Here is a 23,284-nt window from a genome sequence, read left to right on the forward strand (position 1 = left end):
ACGTCCGCCAACTAATCGAAGGCCAGGGGTTCGATCCCGAACACGCACCTTTAATTTTTCGAAATTATGTGCGTCTTAATTAAATACCACTTGCTATGACGTTGGAAGAAATGGACGGTGGTTTCACGTGGACACAAAAATAAGCATTAAGCCATTGAGTATGGTAAGCAGTGATTTAACGCCTCTGGGGGCTATGTTAGGAATTTCCCTGAGGGATAAGATCCGCAGGAGAACCAAGGTCACTGACATAGCCCAAACTATTAGCAAGCTGAAGTGGCAGTGGGCAGGTCATGCCTGTCGTAGAGGCGATGGCCGTTGGAGCCGGAAAGTCCTTGTGTGGAGACCGCGTTTAAGCAAGCGTAGTGTGGGACGCCCTCCAGCACGATATAGAGGCTGGCGAAAAGTGACTGGATGAGGAAGGCTGAGGATCGGGTGTGGTGGCGCTGTTTAGGGAAGGCCTATGTCCAACAGTGGACGTCCACAGGTTGATGATGATGATGATGATTAGTCCATCGTCTGTGCGTTATGCAATGTTCTTAGAGCCAGTGGCGTAGTTAGGTAACCAAGGGCCCTGGGGCAATCCAAAAATGGGGCCCCACTGCTATCTAAACTGTTAGGTTTTATCAAGTAAACATATTAAATTTACAAATATGTACATGCACAGAAAGTATTTAGGGGAATTCCCTAGTAACTTCCGAATAATCATATTTATTTTGAAAATGGGAGAAATTTTCAAAACTTTAGTTCAATCGATAGTTTGCCTTCTAGGCAAACGCGTCCCATCTTAGGCCACATCATCACTTCTCATCAGGTGTGATCGTGGTCAAGCGTGAGCCTATAATGAATTTTAAAAAAATCGAGATTTTCTGGTAAGGATTCGAGGGCCCCCTGAGCTTTAGGGCCCCGGGGCACTGCCCCGCCTAGCCCCTAGGTAGCTACGCCACTGCTTAGAGCCATGTTTGTCCGCCGCGAACAACAGTCCCTCGTCTGCGTAGCCCATTAAGAATTCAAAAACTCTTGCACTCGTAATAAGAATTTATTATTACTGTATAAAAATATTATAAATTCATAAGCAGTCTTTATTATCAAATAATTGAGTCACATTGCATCTTTACTTCTTTATTATTTATATTACACTATTATTAAATTATGTATTGTAACCACATTAAAAAGGAATTCAAATTACCTGAATACACATAATATGGCTGCAGCAAACAGGGTGTAATTCTTGCGTGTAAATAAATATAACTTATTGTCCCCTGGCATGTTCAGTGCGGCCAAGGGGTTAGTGTGCAGTCCACCTTTACATTTCAAAACACTTTCCTTCAAACTCATACTTTACAATAATTACATATTTTTATTGTTTCACCTATATTACAGCAATGTTACTTTCAATTCAATTATTAATTTAAATTAGATATTAATTAACTTTAGCAGTAAAGGCCTTTGCATAAGTTGCCTTTTTCCAGTTTGCCAGTGACAGTGCTGCAAACAGATTTTGGTAATGCATGCGATTTGCTGCTCATTGCGAAAAGGTGCTAAGTTTGTAGGGCGACATTTTTATGAGCATGTCAAACGCGCTGCCAGTGTACTTAGGCAGTTATGTAGTTAGGCAGTATGTTAGACCCAGTCTGCCAGTTTAACTTCATATACACTCGCAGTTTGCAGTTGCATGCAGCTCTCGCGTGAAAATGCCGCCATGTTTGACAAATTTTCATATTCAGCAGATATAAATACAATTGCAATATTTTGAAAAGGGCAAACCATCTGCTGGGTCCTTATTTCTATGACATTGAAATTGTAATTTGCACATTTACAATGCAACAAGGCTCTTTTGGCACTTGAATGACATTGACAGGTAGTTGTAGAACAAAGGCTGCCAAGTGACAGCAAATAAAATCTCAATTTTACGGAATATATTGAAAATGTCTGGTGCAGTGGGAGGTGACGGCCGTGGCTAGTTACCACCCTACTGTGATTTAGCACTTCTGTTTGATGCTGTGTAGAAGCCGATAACAGGTATGGTATAGGTGTAATTAAAACTGCCACATCTCTTGCAAGTTAGCCACTTACCACCAGGTGAGATTGCAATCAAGGCCTAACTTGCAATGGCATGAAATATAAAAAGTGGTGACTTGGATGTGAGAGTGATTATTAATGTAAATGAAAAGTATAGTATGGGACAGGTTGAAATTGTCTCAAGAGGAAACACACCCGCACAACCCCCACGCTAAAACCAGTGTGGGTGTGCAGGTCTCGTACTCCGATTGCCATCTCAACCTGTCGCGGACTATAGTTATCCATGAATGCAGTAACATGAAATAACTATTATTAATATTATTTTTAATAGACTAAGCAGCTTTCGCTGATGGGTCGATATCAGAAGTGCTTGGAGTTTTCCAAATGTTTGTCTAATCCATTCTTGAACTCCATTCTTAACAGAACTTGACATAACCACATGCTTAGGCAATTTATTCCATACTAGCTGCCCTGGCGAACTTCGTTCCGCCTAACAGTTGATTCAAATTTTTTTAAATTTTCTCTCCGTAAGAACCATCCTCCTACTTCAAGGAATATTATAAAAAAAGGATTAGTGAAATCGGTTCAGCTGTTCTCGAGATTTGCGATGAGCAACACATTTAGTGATTCATTTTTATATTATAGAAGATGTCAACAACTCTGTTGGTCAAAAAGTGTTTTAATGGATTTGATGATGGCAATTGATATTGTAATTTCATATCACGTCCCCTTAGTCTAGGATTGCTCCTTCTCAGAAACATGCTCTCAAAATTTGGGACATTATAATAATTATTTAGTATTACTAATATTATTTTGTCACAGCAAATAAAGACCCGGCCAGACACAGCAATACACAAACACTGGCACCAGCCTACACTACAGCAGATTGCACTGAAGCTGTCAAATATACACTAGCTCCTCACTTTATCTCACAGTTCATTGTGTCCACAACACTAGTTCTTCCAGAAGTTGGGGTTTTGTTGCAACCTCCTCTCAAAGTTGGCGTACCAGGTGTGCAGCGTGTTGAGCGGGATGTAGGACACGCCGGGCGTCGGCGTCATCTGCTCTTGGGTCACGGAGAACGACGCCACAAAGTTGACTAAGTTCTCCAACATTTTCTGGGCAAAAGTTACGTAGGAATATGTTTGTTGAGCCTACAAACAAGAAATAGAAACTTTACAGTTATCACATTTAACTTCAAAAGAGAACTAGGATAACTTAATCTGTCTCTAATAATAAAAATAAACCTTAGGACCTTTGTGCACTCTATGAAAAAAATATAAATCAAATTTGTGATCTATGAAAAAAATATGAATCGAATGTACGTATTTCTATGACGGCCACTTCAAAGAATCACAGATACAAACAGAATACGGATAAATGCACAAAGGCCCTAACAGTTTTTGTGAAACTATGAAACTCTCCCACATCTTGCTGGTTCTTCTCGGTAGGAAAGGCATTCCGAACCAGTGGTAGATGCCTCTGATGATTCAAAAATACTTGTAAAAGTTTAATTGAATAAAAAATATTTTTATTTATTTACATCTAAATGAAATTGTCAGATAAGGCTAAGGCTCTATTCCAGCTGTATTACGTTGGTAATTAATAAATGTGAGGCCGTACGGAGTGACATATTCCAAAAGGGAAAAAACTCCTGAAATTAAAGATTATAAAAAAAAAACTAAATTACATGCAGACTAACTGAAAACAACTTATATTGTCAACATTTGTTTACCTCAGAGTTTGGGAGGAGTTGTGCATTTGCCTCTGGTTCTATTGAGATTCCAATTTGTGCATTGTGACATATCTGTTGTTGACCAAATGCACTCATAAATTTATTTTCATCTGAAAAGGGAGATACCACATTATTTTGAGTGCCACTGAGCGATGCCAAGAATACTGCCTTTATCCTCAATGATCATCCAAACAAATCTTCAAGAACAATATTAACATACAACTATTTCAATAAAAAATAATACCTACAATGTTAGTAAACATAAAAAATGTTCCAGAACTTACCAGACAGTTCATGTAATTTCTTTAAGTTTGATATCTTAAAAATAGCTGAGGGTTTGGCGTTGGAGATGTGTCCCAGGGGCTGCCAGTTGGGCGGCGCGTTGGGGTCCGGCCAGCTCCAGTACACCACGGCCACCGTGCCCGCCGGCAGCGGCGCCGCGCCCGTCAGGAACACCACCGCGTGGTTTATGGAGTCCACGTCCAGGATCGTCGTCACCAGGCTCGTCTCCGACACTGGCGTGAAGTCTGTCTGAACCTAACGACCATCAAAAACTTTAAATTTACCTCTCGAGTCTCGTTATAGGTTAAGTTCTGTTTTTTCAAATAAATAAAGTAGCACTCTACTTACCAAGCGTCCTGACACGATTAATCCGAAAATGTTAGTCATCCTAGTTTGTTGAGTACACGTTAAACTACAGTTTTAATTGAGAACTATAATATTTAACCACACAAAATATTTAATTCTAGAAAGAACTTTGAAAACTTTGTATTGGTTTGCAAATTGGCAAATTGAATGAATTGTATCAATGAAACGTCAAACGTCGAGCTTGCTTTCAACTCACAACTGTCAAATTAATCGGACGGACCGATCCAATCCATACCGATCATCCGACATGGATCCAACCACGGAACAGAAAACAGCCGGTGCCAATTAGCCGCACGAACCATCTACCTACTCTTCATATTGTTTTGTGACTCCACATTGGCACCTCATTGGCACAGACTCCAAAAACTATTACTATAGAACTACAATAACTCTTATGTACATAATATATTGGGTACCATAAATTAAATAACTTATTTTTTACTTTTTAGTGTTTGTAGTTATTGAAGTCGGTTTTTATTTTTTTTGAATTTTTTTTATTTTACAATTTTTAGTGGCCCCATTGTACTAAAATATGATATGCCTAGTTAAAAACCTACTGTTTACTTAGCTATTACACTGATCGCGAGCAATTTACTCTCATCTACCTACTTAGGAGTTCTGTTCTCCATCTCCGAAGATATTCATCATCTTCACCGAAGTAAAATAGACCTCTCAAGTATATCCTACCAAACAAAAAAAAAATCATCAAAATCAGTTTATATTTGGCGGAGAAATCGCGTACCTAACAAACATACAAAAAAACATACATTTCAATTGAGAACCTCCTCCTTTTTTGAAGTCGGTTTAAAATATGCTATGCCTTGTTAAAACCCTACTGTTTACAAAGCTATTACACTGATTGCGAGCAATTTACTCTTATCCGTTGAGGAGTTCCATTCTCCATCTCCGAAGATATTCATCAGATCTTTACCCAATTAAAATGGGACCACCTCTGAAGTATGTCCTACAAAACAAAAAAGAATCATCAAAATCGGTTCATAATTGATGGAGTAATCGCGTAACAAACAAAAAAAAACATACAGTCGAATTGATAACCTCCTCCTTTTTTGTAGTCGGTTAAAAATGGCCAATTTCCGTAAAGTTCGGCTGGATCTCGCTTTATTATAGTTATATGTTAAAAATGTATTAATAACTCTTTCTTTAATGCTTTCTTACTTATAAAAATTTAGATACGTGTGAGATAAGTGTACCAGGATTAAAGATTTCCAATCAACTATTTTTAGGACTCTTACTCTATGCCCCGTTCTTGAGGCCTCAAGAATGGCTGTTCATCACACACAATGTGTCATTCCAAGCATTTGGCATCCTATGACGTCAGTATGACCTACTGTGTATGGGGGGGGGGCTTCTACCCACAGAGTACATTGGTATTCTACCACCTTCTTTTAGGCCATATTTTTTAGACGTTAAAGATGAATCGATATTAATTACCTATAGACCTAGCCTATATACATTACTGAACCGATTTTGATGTGGGCTGTAGTAATTTAAATCTTTGATGGTATGATTTGGAGGAGCACAAAGCTTAATTAATTTTGAGGCAGTACCTACCTCCAACAAAGAGAACTTGAGTAATGAGGATCAATTAAAATAAAGAACCTTAGATGAGCAGAAATATTTTTATTGACTTAAGCAAACAAAATAAATAATAAACTAAAGTCCACTTAACATATAAAACTTTAGTGAATGATTAATTAGGTGCTAAAAATAGAAATTTACTTAGTCATAACAAAATCAACAACAAAATATACATAAACTACAACCAGAAGACTTTATTACAGATAATTTGCTTAAATGCAGGACAAATACAGAGAGCAGCAGAGGGCCAGTCATTGATAACAATATATATGTTATGTGAGGAATTCTAGAGATAAGACATTTAAAAGCAAATAGTTGAAACTGAGATAAGGCCAGTGTCGGACTGGTTGTGGTTCAAGCTTCATTCAACTTATAATTATTTAAATTAATTTTTCAATCAAATATATCACAATCGTTGCACTGCACCTACTTTCTTCGAACAGGAATACCATATAGGTAAGATATTAACAGTTTCACTATTATCTAAATTATTATTGAAACATTTAAAATTATTATTATCCATGGGGATTCTAAAATTATACCATCTCGCCTTGCTCCACTGCAAATTTAGTGATTACTATAAACATTGATATGAGATAGTAGGTAAGTATATATTTTCTGTTTACACAACTTTATTCAATTCGAATGCTAATCTAGTACTCTTATAAATGTTATTGTTAACATTTTCTAATAATAATTTAATTTACTCCTAACAATAATCCTACATTGGAAATCTTGCATAACTCCATTAGTAATTTTTTATTATTATTTATTATTATTATTGTACTGATAACTTGATTTAACTTAGCAATGAGCATGAGAGTCCTTTACGTAACAAATTATTCTCTCATGTAGGGGTAGTCGACATCACGCAGAGGAACAAAGGTCTCCTTGATAGATTGAGGTGTGGTCCAGCGCATTACGTAAGTGGGTCCGCCCGCCTTGTCGTTGGTGCCCGACATGCGGCCGCCGCCGAACGGCTGCTGCCCCACCACGGACCCCGTGGACTTGTCGTTCAAGTAGAAGTTGCCCGCTGTCATCTTCAACTCCTCCAGAGCTGTGTCTAGGAACTGTTGGTCAGATGCAAATACGGCTCCGGTCAAGGCAAACTTAGTGGATGTACCGACGAGGTCTAACGCTTTCAATAAATCTTTGTCTTCAAACACATACATAGTGAGAACTGGACCGAAGATTTCCTCCGTCATCAACTTATCGTGAGGATCGGTAGTTTCAATGATAGTCGGTTGCACGAAATAGCCCTTGCTGTTGTCGAACTCCCCGCCGCCGAGGACTTTGTTGTTGCGACTGTTCTTTGCATTTTTAATGTAGCCAGTTATTCGGGCGAAGGCCTTGTCGTCGATGACGGCGCCCGTGAACATTTTGAAATCGGTGGGATCGCCGATCTTCAGTTTGGCGCGCTCCTCCAGCAGACCGCGCGTTATCGGTTCGTAGAGCGAACGTGGAACGTACATCCTGGAGCAAGCGGAGCACTTCTGGCCGCAGAACTCGAACGCGGACCGGATGGTGGACGTCACGACGGACTGCACGTCGGCGGAGGGGTGGACGAAGTGGTAGTTCTTGCCGCCGCACTCGCCGATCAGGCGCGGGTAGTTCCGGTAGCGATCGAGGTTCTTGCCGACCTCGTTCCACAGCCAGTTGAACGTGGGCACGGAGCCCGTGAAGTTGACGCCGGCGAAGAACGGCGACCTGGTGATCGTGCGCCCGAACGTGGGCCCGTCGGCCGGCACGAAGTTGACGACGCCCGCGGGCACGCCGGCCTCGCGCATGATGTTGAAGATGCGCCAGTTGGACAGCAGCGCCGTGTCCGAGGGCTTCCACAGCACGCCGTTGCCCATGAGCGCGGGCGTGTAGGCCAGGTTGCCGCCGATCGCCGTGAAGTTGAAGGGGCTGATGGCGGCGATGAAGCCGTCGAGGCCGCGGAAGCGCATCGAGTTGCGCGTGACGGAGGGCTGCTCCGAGATGGGCTGGTACTTGGCGTTCTCCTTGAGGAAGAACACGTTGAAGCGGATAAAGTCGATGAGCTCGGCGGCCGAGTCGATCTCGGCCTGCACGGCCGTCTTCGACTGCCCCAGCATGGTGGCGGCGTTGAGGCGCTGGCGGTGCGCGCCCGCCATGAGGTCGGCCGCGCGCTGCCAGATGCGCACGCGCTCCTCCAGCGGCGTGCGGTCCCAGCGCCGCTGCGCCTCCACCGACACCGTGATCGCCTTCTGGATGGTCTTCTCGCTCGCGTAGTAGTACTGCGCGATCTGGCGCGCGTGGTCGTGCGGCATCACCTGGTACTGCGGCGCGCCCTCCTTGATTTCCTCGTCGCCGATGACGATGGGTACCTCCTCGGTGACGGCGGCGGTGCGCTTTAGCTCGTCCACGAGCTCGGCGCGCTCGCGACTGCCGGCGCAGTAGCCGAGCACGGGCTCGTTCTTCACGGCGAAGTCCTCGAACTTCGGCAATTGCACGACGCTCGACGTGCAGCGCTCCAGGGAGCGAGCCCGGAGCGCCGATCTCGCGCAGATCGTTGAAATCATTTCGCTAACTCGTGTCGGGTTTTCGGGGAACTAGAAGACCGTTTCGTAGCCGAGTCGAAGACAGCCCCGAGATCGATTAAAATCCTGTACGAATACAAGTTATGTCAAACGCAGCTCGTTACGTAAATGCGCCGCGCCTCGCGGTCTGTTCGCGGACTGGCCGCGGTCGCGCTACGGATTAGGAAAACTACTCGCTCGTGTTTGGCAACGACGACCTAAAGACGCACGAATTATTATTGATGACCTTCACCGATTCACATTTTGTAGCAAATGGCAAATGTTCGATTATTGCAACGTCTTATAGGAACGCGAGACAAGCTTTACGTATCGCGAGATCTGTCGAGAGCTGTGGGAATCTCAATGAAAAGTTTTCGTATTGATTTCGTTTATCAGTATCATTTTTCTTATCACAGTTCACAATCACAAAAATCATTCAAAAATTCGAAATTCGACAAATACTTTTGAGAATGCAAAGCAAATGACAGTGACAGATGTAATTTCTATTTCTCTCTGGATTTTTAACTCATTTGGCAACTCCAAGCTCAGATTTTCGCTATAGGCACAGATACACTCTCGGCTCATGTTTTGAAATTGAGGAAAACTAATTTGTAACCGGTTGCGTATAAGTGATATCAGACGGTTCACTTCGGTGAATGTTCACTAGAGTGATTGTTATTTTCTGCTTCATTCCACATTCACATGACATATACCTACAGTATGTCATAGAAATGAACAATCATTCCCTCTTTTTTACGAATATATCGTCGAACTAAATTGTTCGCCGATTTAAGCATTGATAAATTTAATAAAGATGCGAAGGAATTCCACAGCAGCTCTTTGTATGTGTATTGTTTCTTGAAGGGCGTAATAATTTAAATAATAGCCAAAGCTGTTGATTGGTAAACACAGACTTAATATATTAAACAATAGCTCAAGATATGTTCTATATAAATACCAATAATCATTTTAATCATGATCAATATGAGCCTACCACCTACCACTGAGCACGGGTCTCCTCCCAGAATGAAAAGGGTTTAGGCCATCGTCGGCCACACATATGTTATTGGTCTGTGGGCCACACTAGCCTGCGGATTGGCTAACTTTACCACCTTTGAGGATGGAATTTATGGAGAACTCTCAAGCCTGCAGGTTTCCTTACGATATTTTGCTGTACCGTTAAAGCAAGTGATATTATTTAATTGCTTAAAACGCATATAAGTGAAAAGTTAGAGGTGTGTGCTCGGGACCGAACCCCCGACCTCCAGAATAAGAGGACTTATTAATTCTTCATTTACCTATAACAATCCATACGCTAATGACACGATTCTCGACATTGACAGTGTGCAACTTGCAAGAGTGTGGAGTTGCATTAACATAACGGATTGGATTCTTCTACTCTTTGCTCTTTGGTTTGGTTCCCCTTCCTCCGACCCCCTTATAAACAAAATCTCTCCTCGTGAATCGCGACGGAACTGGTCACCGGAAGTAGTTTTGTGAGGTAGGTAGGTACAATGCACTTAGCAACTCTGGCCTCGGTGCATTTTGTTTGTTATTTCATCATCATCATCATCATCATCAGCCTGTGGACGTCGACTGTTGGACATAGGCCTTCCCTAAAGAGCGCCACCACACCCGGTCCTCAGCCTTCGTCATCCAGCCACTTCCCGCCAGCCTCTTTATATCGTCGGTCCATCGTGCTGGTGGGCGTCCCACACTACGCTTGCTTAAACGCGGTCTCCACACAAGGACTTTCCGGCTCCAAAGGCCATCGCGCCTTTGTTATTAACTAACTACTTATTCAGTTACATTTTATTATGCAACTAGCTCATTCCCGCGACTTCTAGTTTACCCCACGAGGTGCAACAATCGATAGATGTAGATAGGTACTCCGCAGCGAAGACTGCGAGTGCAGACAGTAGACTCCTCCACATAGCACGGCGACAAAACTATTCCTACTTCACACTCGCTTCCTATTATAGTAGTTTAGTTCTCGTCTCGCAAGTCGCTAGGTACAATAATGGCTAGTGTAGCGAGTAGCGAGAGCTACAAGGAGGGCATGTGTAGAGATGCAGGGTAAAGGGGTGGGTACTAGGGTAGGTAGGTGCACATCTTGCAATTCACGAAGGCGAGTGACTTTATTGTGGTCACGCCGTATACCTACATGGGCACCGTGTGCGTGCGCGTGCATGTCGGACCAACCGCTCGCAAAGTGCAAACGCACATATTGTGTACGTACAGCAACGATAATACAGTAGGTAGGTAGGTACCTACGCGGCAGAAACTAATGTACATCGATCAGCGGGTTGTCTCTGTCACTCATACATATATGAGGTTTAGTCGGTCTCAACGACAGAGACAATGCGGAGATGACAATACCGACTGTAGCAATAAGCTGAGGCAGCGCCCGTTCGGCCAAGATAGACTCTAAGCTAGTTTTAAGAAGTGGGTGCCTGGGTCTTGGGGAACCAGGGAGCATGGACACTGGTCGGCTCCTTGGTTCCCCAGGGACTACGGCACCCTACCTGTTTCTACCTATTTGTAAATTTGGCTGAATAAAAGGTTTTTATTATTATTATTATTATTAATGCTCTACAAATCTGCTATCTCCTTCTAAAGATCGATGTATGTTACTTTCTGCCGGGTACTGTAGGTACTACCTACCTTACTTAGACCGATAGGTACGACAAACACAAGCCCTCGAGAAATGCAAGAACTATAATATTATCTGAAGTAAAACAACAGCAGGTGTATATAGGTCTGCCGTCCGCTGGCAAGTGGCAAGTAGCAAGTGGCAAGTGGCAACCGCTTCCTGGCGCGGGCGGTACGGCTCCGGGCTCAGCACAGTCATGTCGAGTTATGTAACTATGTCTATGGTGGAACGTGTTAACTGCTAAATATATCACGAGTTTAAGATTAATCACGTTTTTAATTCTCCAACATAAAGCATTTACCTATGGAAAGATTATTAGCTAAATACACTGTACTTACTAGCTTATGCTTGCGACTTCGTCCGTGTGGACTACCAAACCCCTATTTACCACTTTAGGGGTTGAGTTTTACAAAATCCTTTCTTACATGTCTAGGTACATGCCTTTAAGCCCGATCCGTCCAGTAGTTTTGAGCTGTGCGTTGATAGATCAGTCAGTCAGTCAGCTTTTCCTATTTATTATTATTACTAGCTGATGCCCACGATTTCGTAAGCGTGAATTTAAGTTTTTAATAATCCCGTGGGAACTCTTTGATTTTCCTGAATAAAAAGTAGCCTATGTCACTCTCTAAGTCTTTGACTATAGCCATGCAAAAAATCACGTCAATCCGTTGCACCGTCATTGAAGGACAAACCAACAAACAAACACTTCACATTTATAATAGCGTAGTGATTACCAATTATTATTGTGTCTTAAGGCCATATTACACGATTCATTTTTCAAGATATCCGCTTTCATTTTCGAGGCTTCATCGATGAACCATCGATAATGAACACTTGAACAGTCTAACGTTCATCGTTCACAGGCGCTGTGCGGCCGTGCCCCGCGCGGCGCTCGATCGCTTCCACACTGTATCGTTCATCAGTTACAGTGGACACAGTTAATATAGTATGTGCACACTGCACTGCGCACTGCGCATCGCTCATGCAATGCGAACAAAAAGAAAACATGGATTTATCGACACAAAATCGATAGCGCTTGCACCGCCCTATGTTTCCTTAAACTTGTCGTTAGCTAATAGAGCCATTAAATTTCGTTTCTGAGAAGCATCACTTATTAGGAGATTATTAGTTGAATACCTACATTAGAATATTAGTAATTATGGAAATAGAACTAATAAAAAAACCGGCCAAGTGCGAATCAGACTCGCGCACTGAGGGTTCCGTAGTACAATCGTATTTTATCGACATTTTGCACGATAAATCAAAAACTTAGTACCTAGATCTCGTTCAAACCAATTTTCGGTGAAAGTTTGGATGGTAATGTAGTTACATCATATATTTTTTTTGGTTTTATCATTCTCTTATTTTAGAAGTTACAGGGGGGGGGGGATACACACACACACACACACACACACACACACACACACACACATTTTAACACTTTGGAAGTGTCTCTCGCGCAAACTATTCAGTTTAGAAAAAATGTTATTAGAAAACTCAACGGTTCACAGAATACATCTACTTGATTACCCAAGTTTCAACAGTATAGCTCTTATCTGTCATGGGAATCACAGAAAAATTAAAATCATTTTTGCACTTACCATAAAAGAAAAACTCTAATACTAATTTACACTATAATTTTATATTTAAATTTTAGTAACATTTTGCCCCCATTAGTTTGAATCAAATATTTATACATACGGAAACGGTTACAAATATTATCATTTAAAACTATTTTGGTTCATGTCCGCAAAAGGCGGGTCCAAAATGCCCGATTACCTTTACTGATGTGTGTAGATGAGCTTGTTATTTCCTATGTTCGTTTTAAGTGGTAAATAGTTTTATTACCTAGTTAACTTTAGATTAGTTTAATTAGTAAACAAAAAACAAAAACTAACACATTTTAGGTATACCATTATTATTTTATCTGTACACTCTGTGGCACCAAATAACTACTTTTTCTTTATTTCATTCATTCTTTCTTTCTTTCTTTAGCTAGTCTTCATAGGCTAGGCCCATTACGATTGAGTCTCAAAGAAGTTTTACGCAAAGAAATTTTATGATGTAATAAGAATTATTACCTCCTATGTCGATGGTTTTACGATTATTTTGACAGTTCTCAAACATGGCGTGCTCTAGGCCTCATCTGAAGTGGTCATTATATGCCCCCTTTGTACCAAAAAAAAACTACAATATTTGAACCAATAAGTTTATGTTTTTAAACTAAATAAACGTCATCGGTTTGCTGTCACTCGCAGCGAGTGAAACCGGAGTATTTGACATGTGTTACGCTCGTATAAAAGTAAACTCCACTACGGCGCTCAGTACTGCGCGTTACAATCTAAATTACAGCTCGCACCAAACTTCACGACCGCTCTGAAGCTATTGACACATTACTGTGCTGTTTGTTGCCCAATCAGAGTCACGACAGGCACAAACTCCCAACACGGTAATGTGTTTACTAGTGGTGTCAAATACTGTTAAACTTACATAATATAATATCAATAATTGTTATTAAAATTTATTGATAAATAAACACGTTAAAAATATAACACTGACTAAAAAAAAAGAAAAAAAACACGATACCTACCCCACTTGATTTCATCTTACTTTGAAAATTGAAAACACTACTTTCATGAATACATTTCAATTTATTTTTGGTGATGTAACCAAACGAGTCGCAGGGAGCCGCTGGATTCAGGCGCCGCAAGACCGTGACGTGTGGAGTGGAAGTCACTCCAAGAGACTTATGTCCAGCAGTGGACGTCTATCGGTTGATGATGATGATGATGATGATGATGACGTGACCAGAAATTACGGTTTTCAAATTTTCCCCCTTGCGTGTGCTATAAAACCTAGGTACCTACCTACCTGATAAATTCATGATTCAAGGTCCATGGGAAGTACCCTGTAGGTTTCTTGACAGACAGACAGACAGACGGACGGACGGACGCACAGACAGACGGACGGATGGACGCACAGACAGACGGACGGACGGACGCACAGACAGACGGACGGACGGACGCACAGACAGACAGACGGACAGACAGACAACGAAGTGAGCAAAATAAACTACACCATCAAATTACCCGAAAAAATAAACTAGCAAAAAGTCTATGAACGCGCACTATCGTTAATCGAACAGTATCGGTAATAAACAGAAATAACAAAAATTTCGACTATTGTATTATTTATGTATCAAATCAAAGCATCAACAAAAATAACAAAATTATTTAACTTATTTATTAACACTTCGTAGGTATTCGATGGAAACAACAAAATCATTTGATATGCTAAATTTATCATCATATCGATGTGGTCCTATTTAACATTAGTTGACTTGCTATTTTTAACCATATTCAATGCATCGGTATTTTTAACGCATGACGTAATCGGTCGCAATCGGTAGGTATAATGTCGTCGCGCGCGCGTTTTGCACCGCGCGCCCCCTTCGAAATTTAATTTCCTGGAATCTTCCCGCTACCTACTTAAGTACCTACTGCAGCTACTTAGAACGTAGGTATAGGTCTTAACTATAATAATTTGTATTTTTTGATTTAATAATATTTTTTTATTTAAAATTGTTAAGTTTTAGTATCGCAGTTAATCAACAAACTTTAATATGTGTTAAATTAACAGGTTAATAAATAAATTGGTCACCTCTAGTGTTTACGCCTTTAGTTTACCTAGACGTTAAATATCGTAACTAGGTAGCCGAAAATGTAAATAAACTATAAATGGTATGTACCAATGCATGTATGAAAGTAAAATATATGGTAGCATATTTAAAATCAGTCCCTATTTAATAAGGGACATTGATAGCAACCCATGCGACAATCGAAATCCTTTCGATTGGCTGCTAGGTACAGTACGCGGCAGAAAATAATGTACAACGGCCTTTAGAATGACATTTCGGCTTTGTAGAGCGTTGTCTCTGTCACTTATACCTATATGACGTTTTATTGGTCTCAACGAGAGATAATGCTCTACAAATCCGCTATCTCCATCTAAAGGTCGATGTACATTATTTTCTACCAGGTAGGCACAGCGAAGGTAACAAGTATCTATTATTCTGTTCAATTTCAAAATATAAAATGAAGTTTCGACAGCATTGTACCATGAGTGCAGCTAATTATCACATTACCTAGCGCAGGCTTTATGGGTAGCACCAAAGTTTGACAGCCACACGTGTGATTGTGAGGATTCTTATCACCTCTGATTGACTGCCACCATCACAAATTGCGTGTTAGCCCCCTTGGTCATATAGTTTGGTGCGACTTGTAGGCATACAATTATTACAGTACAATAATACATGATATAATCACCAATAAAATACTTAGTCGATAAATGTATGAATGTCATAGTAGTTGCAATGTAACATACTAACATATAATAAGTAATACGATATAACTAGGCATTGGCAAGTGTGCGCGCCCTCCGACACGCAGCGTCTAACACCGACCGAGCCAGGGCGGAGACGATAGGGACGTCCCGACTCCCGATAAAGGCGCTAAATATGAGGAAAATCTTTCAAAACAACTAATTTTCCTTATTTTGACACGCTGTGTATACAATAATATACCTATTTGTTTAACAATAAATTCTTTCGCTATAAATGCGAATAGGTACCTAAAGTATGCGACAGGTGGAGATGGCAATCGGGGAGGGAACGCCCCGCACACACGCACAGCCCGAGCGCTAATCCGGTGCGGGCGAGCGCAGGTGACGTGCGGGAGTACGGGGCGTCCCCCCGCCTCATACCCCGATACCATATTTAACCCCAATTTTTTTATTACTTTATTATAAACTAGGACAAAAATAATAATGTAAACTGAAAAAACTAATTAAATCGATCAAATAACAAAAAAGTTATAAGCAATAAAATATTTCTGATTAGACAGAGATAGCGATATAGCATTTTGACGTCACACCTTACAAATGCCATAGTAGCTTCGTGTGGTTTCATACAAATTTTCGTTTTGCGAGAAAGACCCTGCAACTCTAAAATTAAAATGCCTGTAAGTTTGTAAATCTTTGTTGGATTTTAATATTTTTATCAGTGTACGTCATTATTTTTATCCTAGTTTATAATAAAGTAATAATATTTATCAAATTCAAAAGTAGGAAAATATTGCAAGAACTAGAACACACGTTACAACGCTGGGTGTGCGAAGCGGCGGTCAGTACAATACGAACAAACAAACATAATATGACACTCTTAAAGCGTGCCTGAACGAATCAGCTACTAAATGCTAACCTACGCTAGTACACGCCACCGCGCGCGTCGCAAAGCTTCGCACGCGCGGCATCGTCATTTCACGCTTCCGGTACGCTTGCATGCTGCTGCTCTATCCAGATGAGTCGCGACGTCGATGAGTACTGTCTTGCTGCATTCAGATTTTGTTAGTATAAAACTAACAAAACTCTTTGTATAAGATTTACAAAGCACCTAAACTGTACTTTGTAATACACAACTGCCCAAAGAAGGAGTGTAATATATGTATGTGTTTCTTAATTCCACCATCACTTCTAAATGGCTGAACAGATTTGGATGTATGGAGTGTCGTTAGAATTTTTAAATCATCCCGAGTGACACTGGCTATAAATTTTTCGAAAAAAATTCAATATGGCAGCTGTATGGTGCCATTTTCAAATTAAAAAAATAAATGAATTTCAATTTCTTTGTATTGTATTTATCGTAAGCGATAATCACCAGACCTAATCCAGTACAAACCGCAGTTGGGTTTTCTGAAAACTTTTACATTACCTATACCTACTTGTTATTGACAGCCCGTAGTCCTTAGTTTGGCTTTTATAGCAAGATGGAAGCAAGCCGCAAGCATCACGGCGAGCGTCAACCGACGACAACGCGTCACGAAGCGAAGCCACGCGCAGAGTGACGTAGAGTCAATAAACTAACATAAATGCTCGTGAGCCTCGCCCTCCGCCGGGCGCCCCTCCTCCCTCCTCCCTCCTCCCGCCTCCCGCCTCCCGCCTCCGTCCATCACAATACATACAAGTTACAACCTAGCAATGCACACTAATATTAAATACATTAAGCGTTCATTCGGTTCTACACAGAAATCTATAAACTAAATTGAAAGGTTTAAAACTCGTGCTATCCTTTTCCGCAAGGAACATAGTGAAAGGGATGACAATATGACGCTGCTTTGACAGCCGAAATTAATGATATAACCAATCTATCTGTAATCTGCCGATAAATGATTTAGCAACATTGTTGTCTACAATTTCTGACAAACAACAACGTTGCTAAGTAACTTATCATTTATGAATAGATTAGTTAGAGTTTCTTGCTGGTTCTTCTCGGTTGGAAAGGCATTCCGAACCAGAAGTAGATGCATCCGACGATTCAGAAGTACTTGTGAAAGTTTACTTGAATAAAACATATTTTCATTTCAGAAATAATTGATTTTGTTTATTAATTTCGGCCCTTAGTGCTGTCAATTTAGTTTAGATATTTGTGTATAAGCAAATTAGCACCAATATTATCTATAGCACGCGTCTTGAAAGTTGACATGTTCCAGTCAATAATGTACAGAACGCGACAGAAAACAACGTACATCGGCCTTTAGAATGACATTTCGGCTTTGTAGAGCGTTGTCTCTGTCACTCACTAGGTAAGACGTTTTGTCGGTTTCAACGACAGAGACAGTGCTCTACAAATCCGCTATCTCCTTCTAAAGGTCGATGTACATTATTTTCTGCCGCATACTGTAACATCTGAGGTCCGCTGGTTGCTTCAAGCACAGCAGCGGCAAGAACAGTTTCAACTGACTTTTCCAACTTTCATGACGCGTACGCAGCAATAATGGCTGTAATCCAAACAAACTAAATTATCTGGACTTAAATTAATGCTTTCCTTTTCTACAGATAATGGTGTGAAAAGGACAGCATTATGTTTTGTCCTCTCACTTTAGTTACGACTTAGCGTCAAACGTAAACAAAAGTACATTTTACGTTTTGTACCTTGTTCCTAAAATCATAATAACAGCGAAGTTGCAAATCAAAACCTAGCAAGGGAATTTTTAGTGACTTTTTTACACTACTTAATATTCACAACGATAGCAAATCGATAAATCTATCCGTAATCTGTCGATAGGTTACTTGACGGTGTTGTCAAATGTCAAAAAAGACCATAGGTACAGATTTAGATAAACAACAACAATGCGTAAGTAACCTATCGATAGATTACGGATATGATTGATAAAGGTTAACGTTTTTTAACGCTGATTTTTCGTCAAAAAGACGTTTTTTTTGACAAATAAAAATTACTATTCTTATTATTTATTTAGAATAGACTAAGCAGCTTTCGCTGATGCGTCTATATCACAAGTGCTTCGAGTTTTCCAAATGTTGCTGACTAACTCATTAATTTTTGCAATATATCACTTCCAAAGTTTTGATTTGGTGCAACTAAAACGCACGTGTAAACCAGCCTTATGACATATTTGCTTGCCTACGTTAAATATAATAAATACAATATCAATTGCACACGGTTCCAGCAATATTATGATCACTCCCCACTAATTAGTACATGTTGTTTATGTAGTACGCGATAACTATAGTCATAGATTAAAGGAAAAACATAGACGGACCAGCACCTCTGGCACAAAACTTTACACATAAAAATAGCTACTTTTTCAATTGGCTGAAACCGCCCCAGCACTTCTAGCACATTCATCGAGGTAATAAGAACAATATTGGATCTTAATTTAATAATTATAAATGAATCATGGTGCCAGCGCAGAGGAAGCCGATTTCAAAATAAGAGCCAATTACACTACCGCAAAGAGCTTTACATTCATGAACACGTTAGTTTCACAGGGTTCCGTCCACATTTTTCTTTAATTTGTAATGTAATACTAATAATAAACAGTAACGTACTAATCACTTCATAATATATTTTGTATCACTATAATATTATAATCAGTACAAAAGGTGTAAAAACGGTCCAAAAATCTCAAGTAGATACCACAATAATTTAGGAATGGACTTTCAGGAATGATTCAATATAAACTATTACATTTGATTACATCCAATATTCATAAGATTTCACTCTACATGCAAAATATAAACGTTTACAACAGACATTTTTGATCACTTGTAATACAGGTAAATGATTGTCAGTTTATTCAACATGCAGAGTATTATATGTTTTTCAAAAATTCAGAACATTCTTTACAGTAAGTGTATAAAACCTTAGAAAAGTTGTCAAAATTTTGTATTTAATATGCTATCATAAGCTTCTAATCAGTCGAGCTTGTTTAATTAAAATTCATGTTATTTCACAGATCATAGGAAAAAGATACGAAGAAGCCGATATCGAAACGCAAATGAACCACTAAATTTCATGAATTTGATAAAACTGGCTTCACTTTTAGCAACTCGTCTATCGCAGCAGCTTCTATCTTTGTCCTATGATCTGTGTGTTAAGTACTTGTTAGATATGACTGAGCGTTCTACAATTGAACTACTATTTATTGAGCAGAGCTTAACTTACGTCGCACATTGTACAGTGCGCGACAATAATGTACATCGGCCTTTAGAATGACATTTCGGCTTTGTAGAGCGTTGTCTCTGTCACTCATACCTATATGACGTTTTGTCGGTCTCAACGACAGAGACAGTGCTCTACAAATCTGTTATCTCCTTCTAAAGGTCGATGTACATTACTTTCGGCCGCGTACTGTGTGTGCTTTTGGCATTTCGAATGTCATTGGTTACCTTAAAGGCCAAAACACACGAATAATCACCCGTGCGTTTTGACCCTAATGCTGATCGCATACTACAGTACTAGAACATTTGTAAGTTAGGTTGATGAACCTGCGCAGAAAACTTATTTTTGAATAGCGCGAAAATATCTCAGCCGATCTCGCGCGTCCGTCCGCTATTGGAGGTTGCCTACACGCCATGTTATATACGCGCGAATTATGAGCGAGATAGCACGAGTCTATGTTGTTATTGTGTGTAATTTAAAATCTTAACGTCAAGCAATAAGGTCTGTATTTCATTGTACATTTGGTTTTGGTCGGCGTTAGATTGCACTTTTTTTAATTTTGCTAATGCGACTTATTAAAGTTGTATTGTATGTACCGAAAGCAACCAGTTTTGAGTACTAGGAAAGACGAATAAGGTTCACCAGTTATTCGTCATTTTCAGGTATGTACGGAAGAGTATGCGGTCAGCCTAATGAACAGTTAATACTATGGACCGAGAGCCCACCCACATGATCACACCCTGTTTCAACAGTACATTATTATTATTATTCATGTAATTTATAAGATAGTACTCAATTAGTTTTCGTCAAGTCTAAATTAGTATCCGTTTTAAAATCTTATCACTACAATTTTTCACATTATTCAGACGTTTTTATATCAAAAAATGGCGTGACATTTACTGAAATAGATATGTATAGTGTATAAATGGTCTCTCGGACTATTGCTACATCAGTTACGCTTTTTTTAAATGGTTACAAAAATACTGTTTTTTATAGTTAAAAATTTGTAGGCAGACGTCTTTTACGTTGATTGTAAGACTGGCGAATGAATTTTTTTGTATATTTTTTGCTTCGTAACATCAATTTTGCCATATTAATGTTCGTCTTTATATGATGCTAATATCGGAATGATTTTGTATTACAGAATGTTTTAACATGATAAACAAACTATTTTGAGGAAGACACTTTTTTTAAATTTGATTTTGGTTTTAGATAAGTACCTACAATTTTTTTGATTCGATTGTATTTTACAGTATCGGTATAGTAGCCGGCAGGAAATATTGTACATCGTCCTTTAGAAAGAGTATTCGGCTTCGTAGAGCGTTGTGTCTGTCACTCATACGTATGTGACGTTTTGTCGGTCTAAACGACAGAGACAACGCTCTACGAAACCGATCTCCTTCTAAAGGTCGATGTACAATATTTCCTGCCGGGTACGGCACTACAGTTTATATGAACGACGCGACTAGATTACATCTTTAGCTCTAATTTTAAGGCAGCCTATTACTTCAATTTTCCAATTTATTAAATGCTATGATAAGTAAATGCTGGTAAAGTATTTGAAAATCGGTAATTTAATTTACGATTGACAAATGATATGTAAAGTACCGAAGGAAATATTGATAGATTGAATATAACTCTATGGTAATATGGAGACGGTTGGCTTTGCACCCAGCAGCCTACAAGGTAGTGTAATAGTTACATGGCTTATGTATTGCATATTTCATGACATATTGTAATATTTTATTTTAAAAATAAACAACTGCTGAGTTTCTTTCCGGCTCTTCTCAGTATAATCTCCATTCCGAAAGAAAGGAAGAGAAAGTTCGATGTGCAATATTTCCTGCCGGTACCTGTACTACGTTTCGTTAACTCAACATTGGAGTATGAAGTATAAAACGTTCGTAGATCTAAACGGCTCGACCGCGTGACGGGGCGAGCACGACACGATTTAAATTTATTTATTTCCGTTCCGTCTGTTTTGTCTCGATAAGTCACCACCGCGAGTAAATACGCTCGCCAAAAGATCCATGGCTCGTCACTGTTACGGTTCGAGAGCGGCAATTCTTTGGAAATGATGAAATACCTGGCGCAACTATACCTCCTAATTACAGTTGGCGATACGTAAAAAGGTCTTGGGGAAGGTGTCTTCTGCAGTTCAAACGAAAGATTAACTGACGAATTAATCTTGCGGCAGCGTCCACACCTATAATGCAAAAAAACTTTTCAAGCGCCGATTTAACTTTGTGTCAAATTTCATGTCAAAAGTAAGATTTTAGTCCTTATTTTAAAGGTGAACCGTACTTTTGACATCACAGTCGACCCATAGGTTAAAATGGCGCGGGAGAAGCCATTTTGTACGGATTATACCTGTCCATAGATATATGTAGATTCCTCACGTACCACGAAATGGATCAATAAATAACTCACTGCACAAGTTCAAAATCAGAGACCGTTTTACGTGACACCAACTATAAATAATGGTAAAGTATTTGTTTTTTGTTAGAATAAATGAATCACTGTGAAAACATACGTTTTGTAAATCGCCACTAGAGCATTAAACTATTGCATACGCTCATTACGTATCATTGCTCATGTTCGTCAATTGTCCGTGGCTCGTCCGTGTTACGGTCCGGGCGCGGCGTTACTCGCGCGACTAGTTCCCACCCCTCGTCACGTGGCTGTTCAGAACAGCAGGTCGGTGGCGTGCGTGCGCGCCTCGCTCCACGAGCGCGCGCTCTCGGCGGCGCAGGGCCGCGCGTCGCCCAGCTCCGCCTCGGGCTCGGCCGCCGGCTCCAGCTCCACAGCGCCCCGACTGTCGCCGTTCTCTGTGATACTGCCGTCTGGCTGCTCCGACTCTGTCGAAACGAAAAGAGGGTAGAGTATGTACCTATGTGAGTTTCTTCAATCTTGTAAGACCGATGATTTTTGTCAGCCTAGCTCAGAACTACGGTCTATTTGGGCTGTAAGTTGTAAACACCACTGCTCTTTATCTAATGCTTTGGTCTTCAAAGTGTCAAATTTTTTAAAGTGAAAGTAGTGTAAAATGTTCACATAAAAAAAATATAAATAACTGACCAGGCTTGGATATAATGGGGTACCATTATAAACTTTACATCATCCTGAGTGACACTGGCTTTTTTGATAAAAAAATCCATTTAGCGGCTGTAAGGCGCCATTTTCGAATGTTAAAAATTTACTTTTAAGTTTGTTTTTTGACAGGGCAGACCTGTTAAAGTAGGTACAAATTTAGTTTAAAAAAATATAGTTATCATGTGTGCGAAAAAAAAAGTTTATTTATCATACCATGCGGCGAACAGGTAGCGGGGCGAGCCATGCCGAGCGCGAACGAGTCGGCGAGCGTCTTGCTCGGCGTGTAGCGCGACAGCGACGCGGACGCTGCGATACAAACCATCAGTAAATACATCGAATCGTAGCGCATTCAACTATTCCTAGCGTAGGCTGCTTTTCCAACAGAGCTATGCAGCTATGTGAGGTCAAAGCTAAGCTACGCAACTATGTGACCGTTCCCACTAATGCTAATTTAAGAGCCTCAATAGCTCAACGGTTAA

The 23,284-nt window shown here is 40.2% G+C and overlaps 4 protein-coding genes across 4 annotated transcripts in view; 1 reads left to right on the forward strand and 3 right to left on the reverse strand.

Annotated features, from left to right (window-relative positions):
• LOC117996854 (apoptosis regulatory protein Siva) overlaps positions 1 to 23,284 on the forward strand; it is a 171,374-nt gene that overhangs the window by 35,893 nt on the left and 112,197 nt on the right. The gene's annotated exons all lie outside the window — the stretch shown is intronic.
• LOC117997385 (protein OPI10 homolog) lies at positions 1,018 to 4,644 on the reverse strand. The gene is made up of 4 exons (XM_034985656.2): positions 4,385 to 4,644; positions 4,039 to 4,291; positions 3,755 to 3,864; positions 1,018 to 3,173 (listed from the first exon to the last, which is right to left on the reverse strand). Exons 1-4 carry the CDS (start codon positions 4,421 to 4,423, stop codon positions 2,973 to 2,975), a joined length of 603 nt encoding a protein of 200 aa, XP_034841547.1. The 5' UTR covers positions 4,424 to 4,644; the 3' UTR covers positions 1,018 to 2,972.
• Positions 6,029 to 9,025, reverse strand: P5CDh1 (delta-1-Pyrroline-5-carboxylate dehydrogenase 1). Its single transcript, XM_034985645.2, has one exon. The coding sequence runs from the start codon at positions 8,542 to 8,544 to the stop codon at positions 6,841 to 6,843; it is 1,704 nt and encodes a 567-aa protein (XP_034841536.1). The 5' UTR covers positions 8,545 to 9,025; the 3' UTR covers positions 6,029 to 6,840.
• LOC117997392 (proline-rich protein 36-like) overlaps positions 21,407 to 23,284 on the reverse strand; it is a 47,610-nt gene continuing 45,732 nt past the window's right edge. Inside the window, exons 6-7 of the mRNA XM_069498092.1 lie at positions 23,019 to 23,111; positions 21,407 to 22,570 (exon numbers count right to left, since the gene is read on the reverse strand). Coding sequence (XP_069354193.1) covers positions 22,398 to 22,570; positions 23,019 to 23,111 — 266 coding nt within the window. The 3' untranslated portion in view covers positions 21,407 to 22,397. The remainder of the gene's footprint in view (positions 22,571 to 23,018; positions 23,112 to 23,284) is intronic.

The sequence above is a fragment of the Maniola hyperantus genome, chromosome 4 (genome assembly GCF_902806685.2).
Source record: "Maniola hyperantus chromosome 4, iAphHyp1.2, whole genome shotgun sequence".
Classification (NCBI taxonomy): Eukaryota; Metazoa; Arthropoda; class Insecta; order Lepidoptera; family Nymphalidae; genus Maniola; species Maniola hyperantus.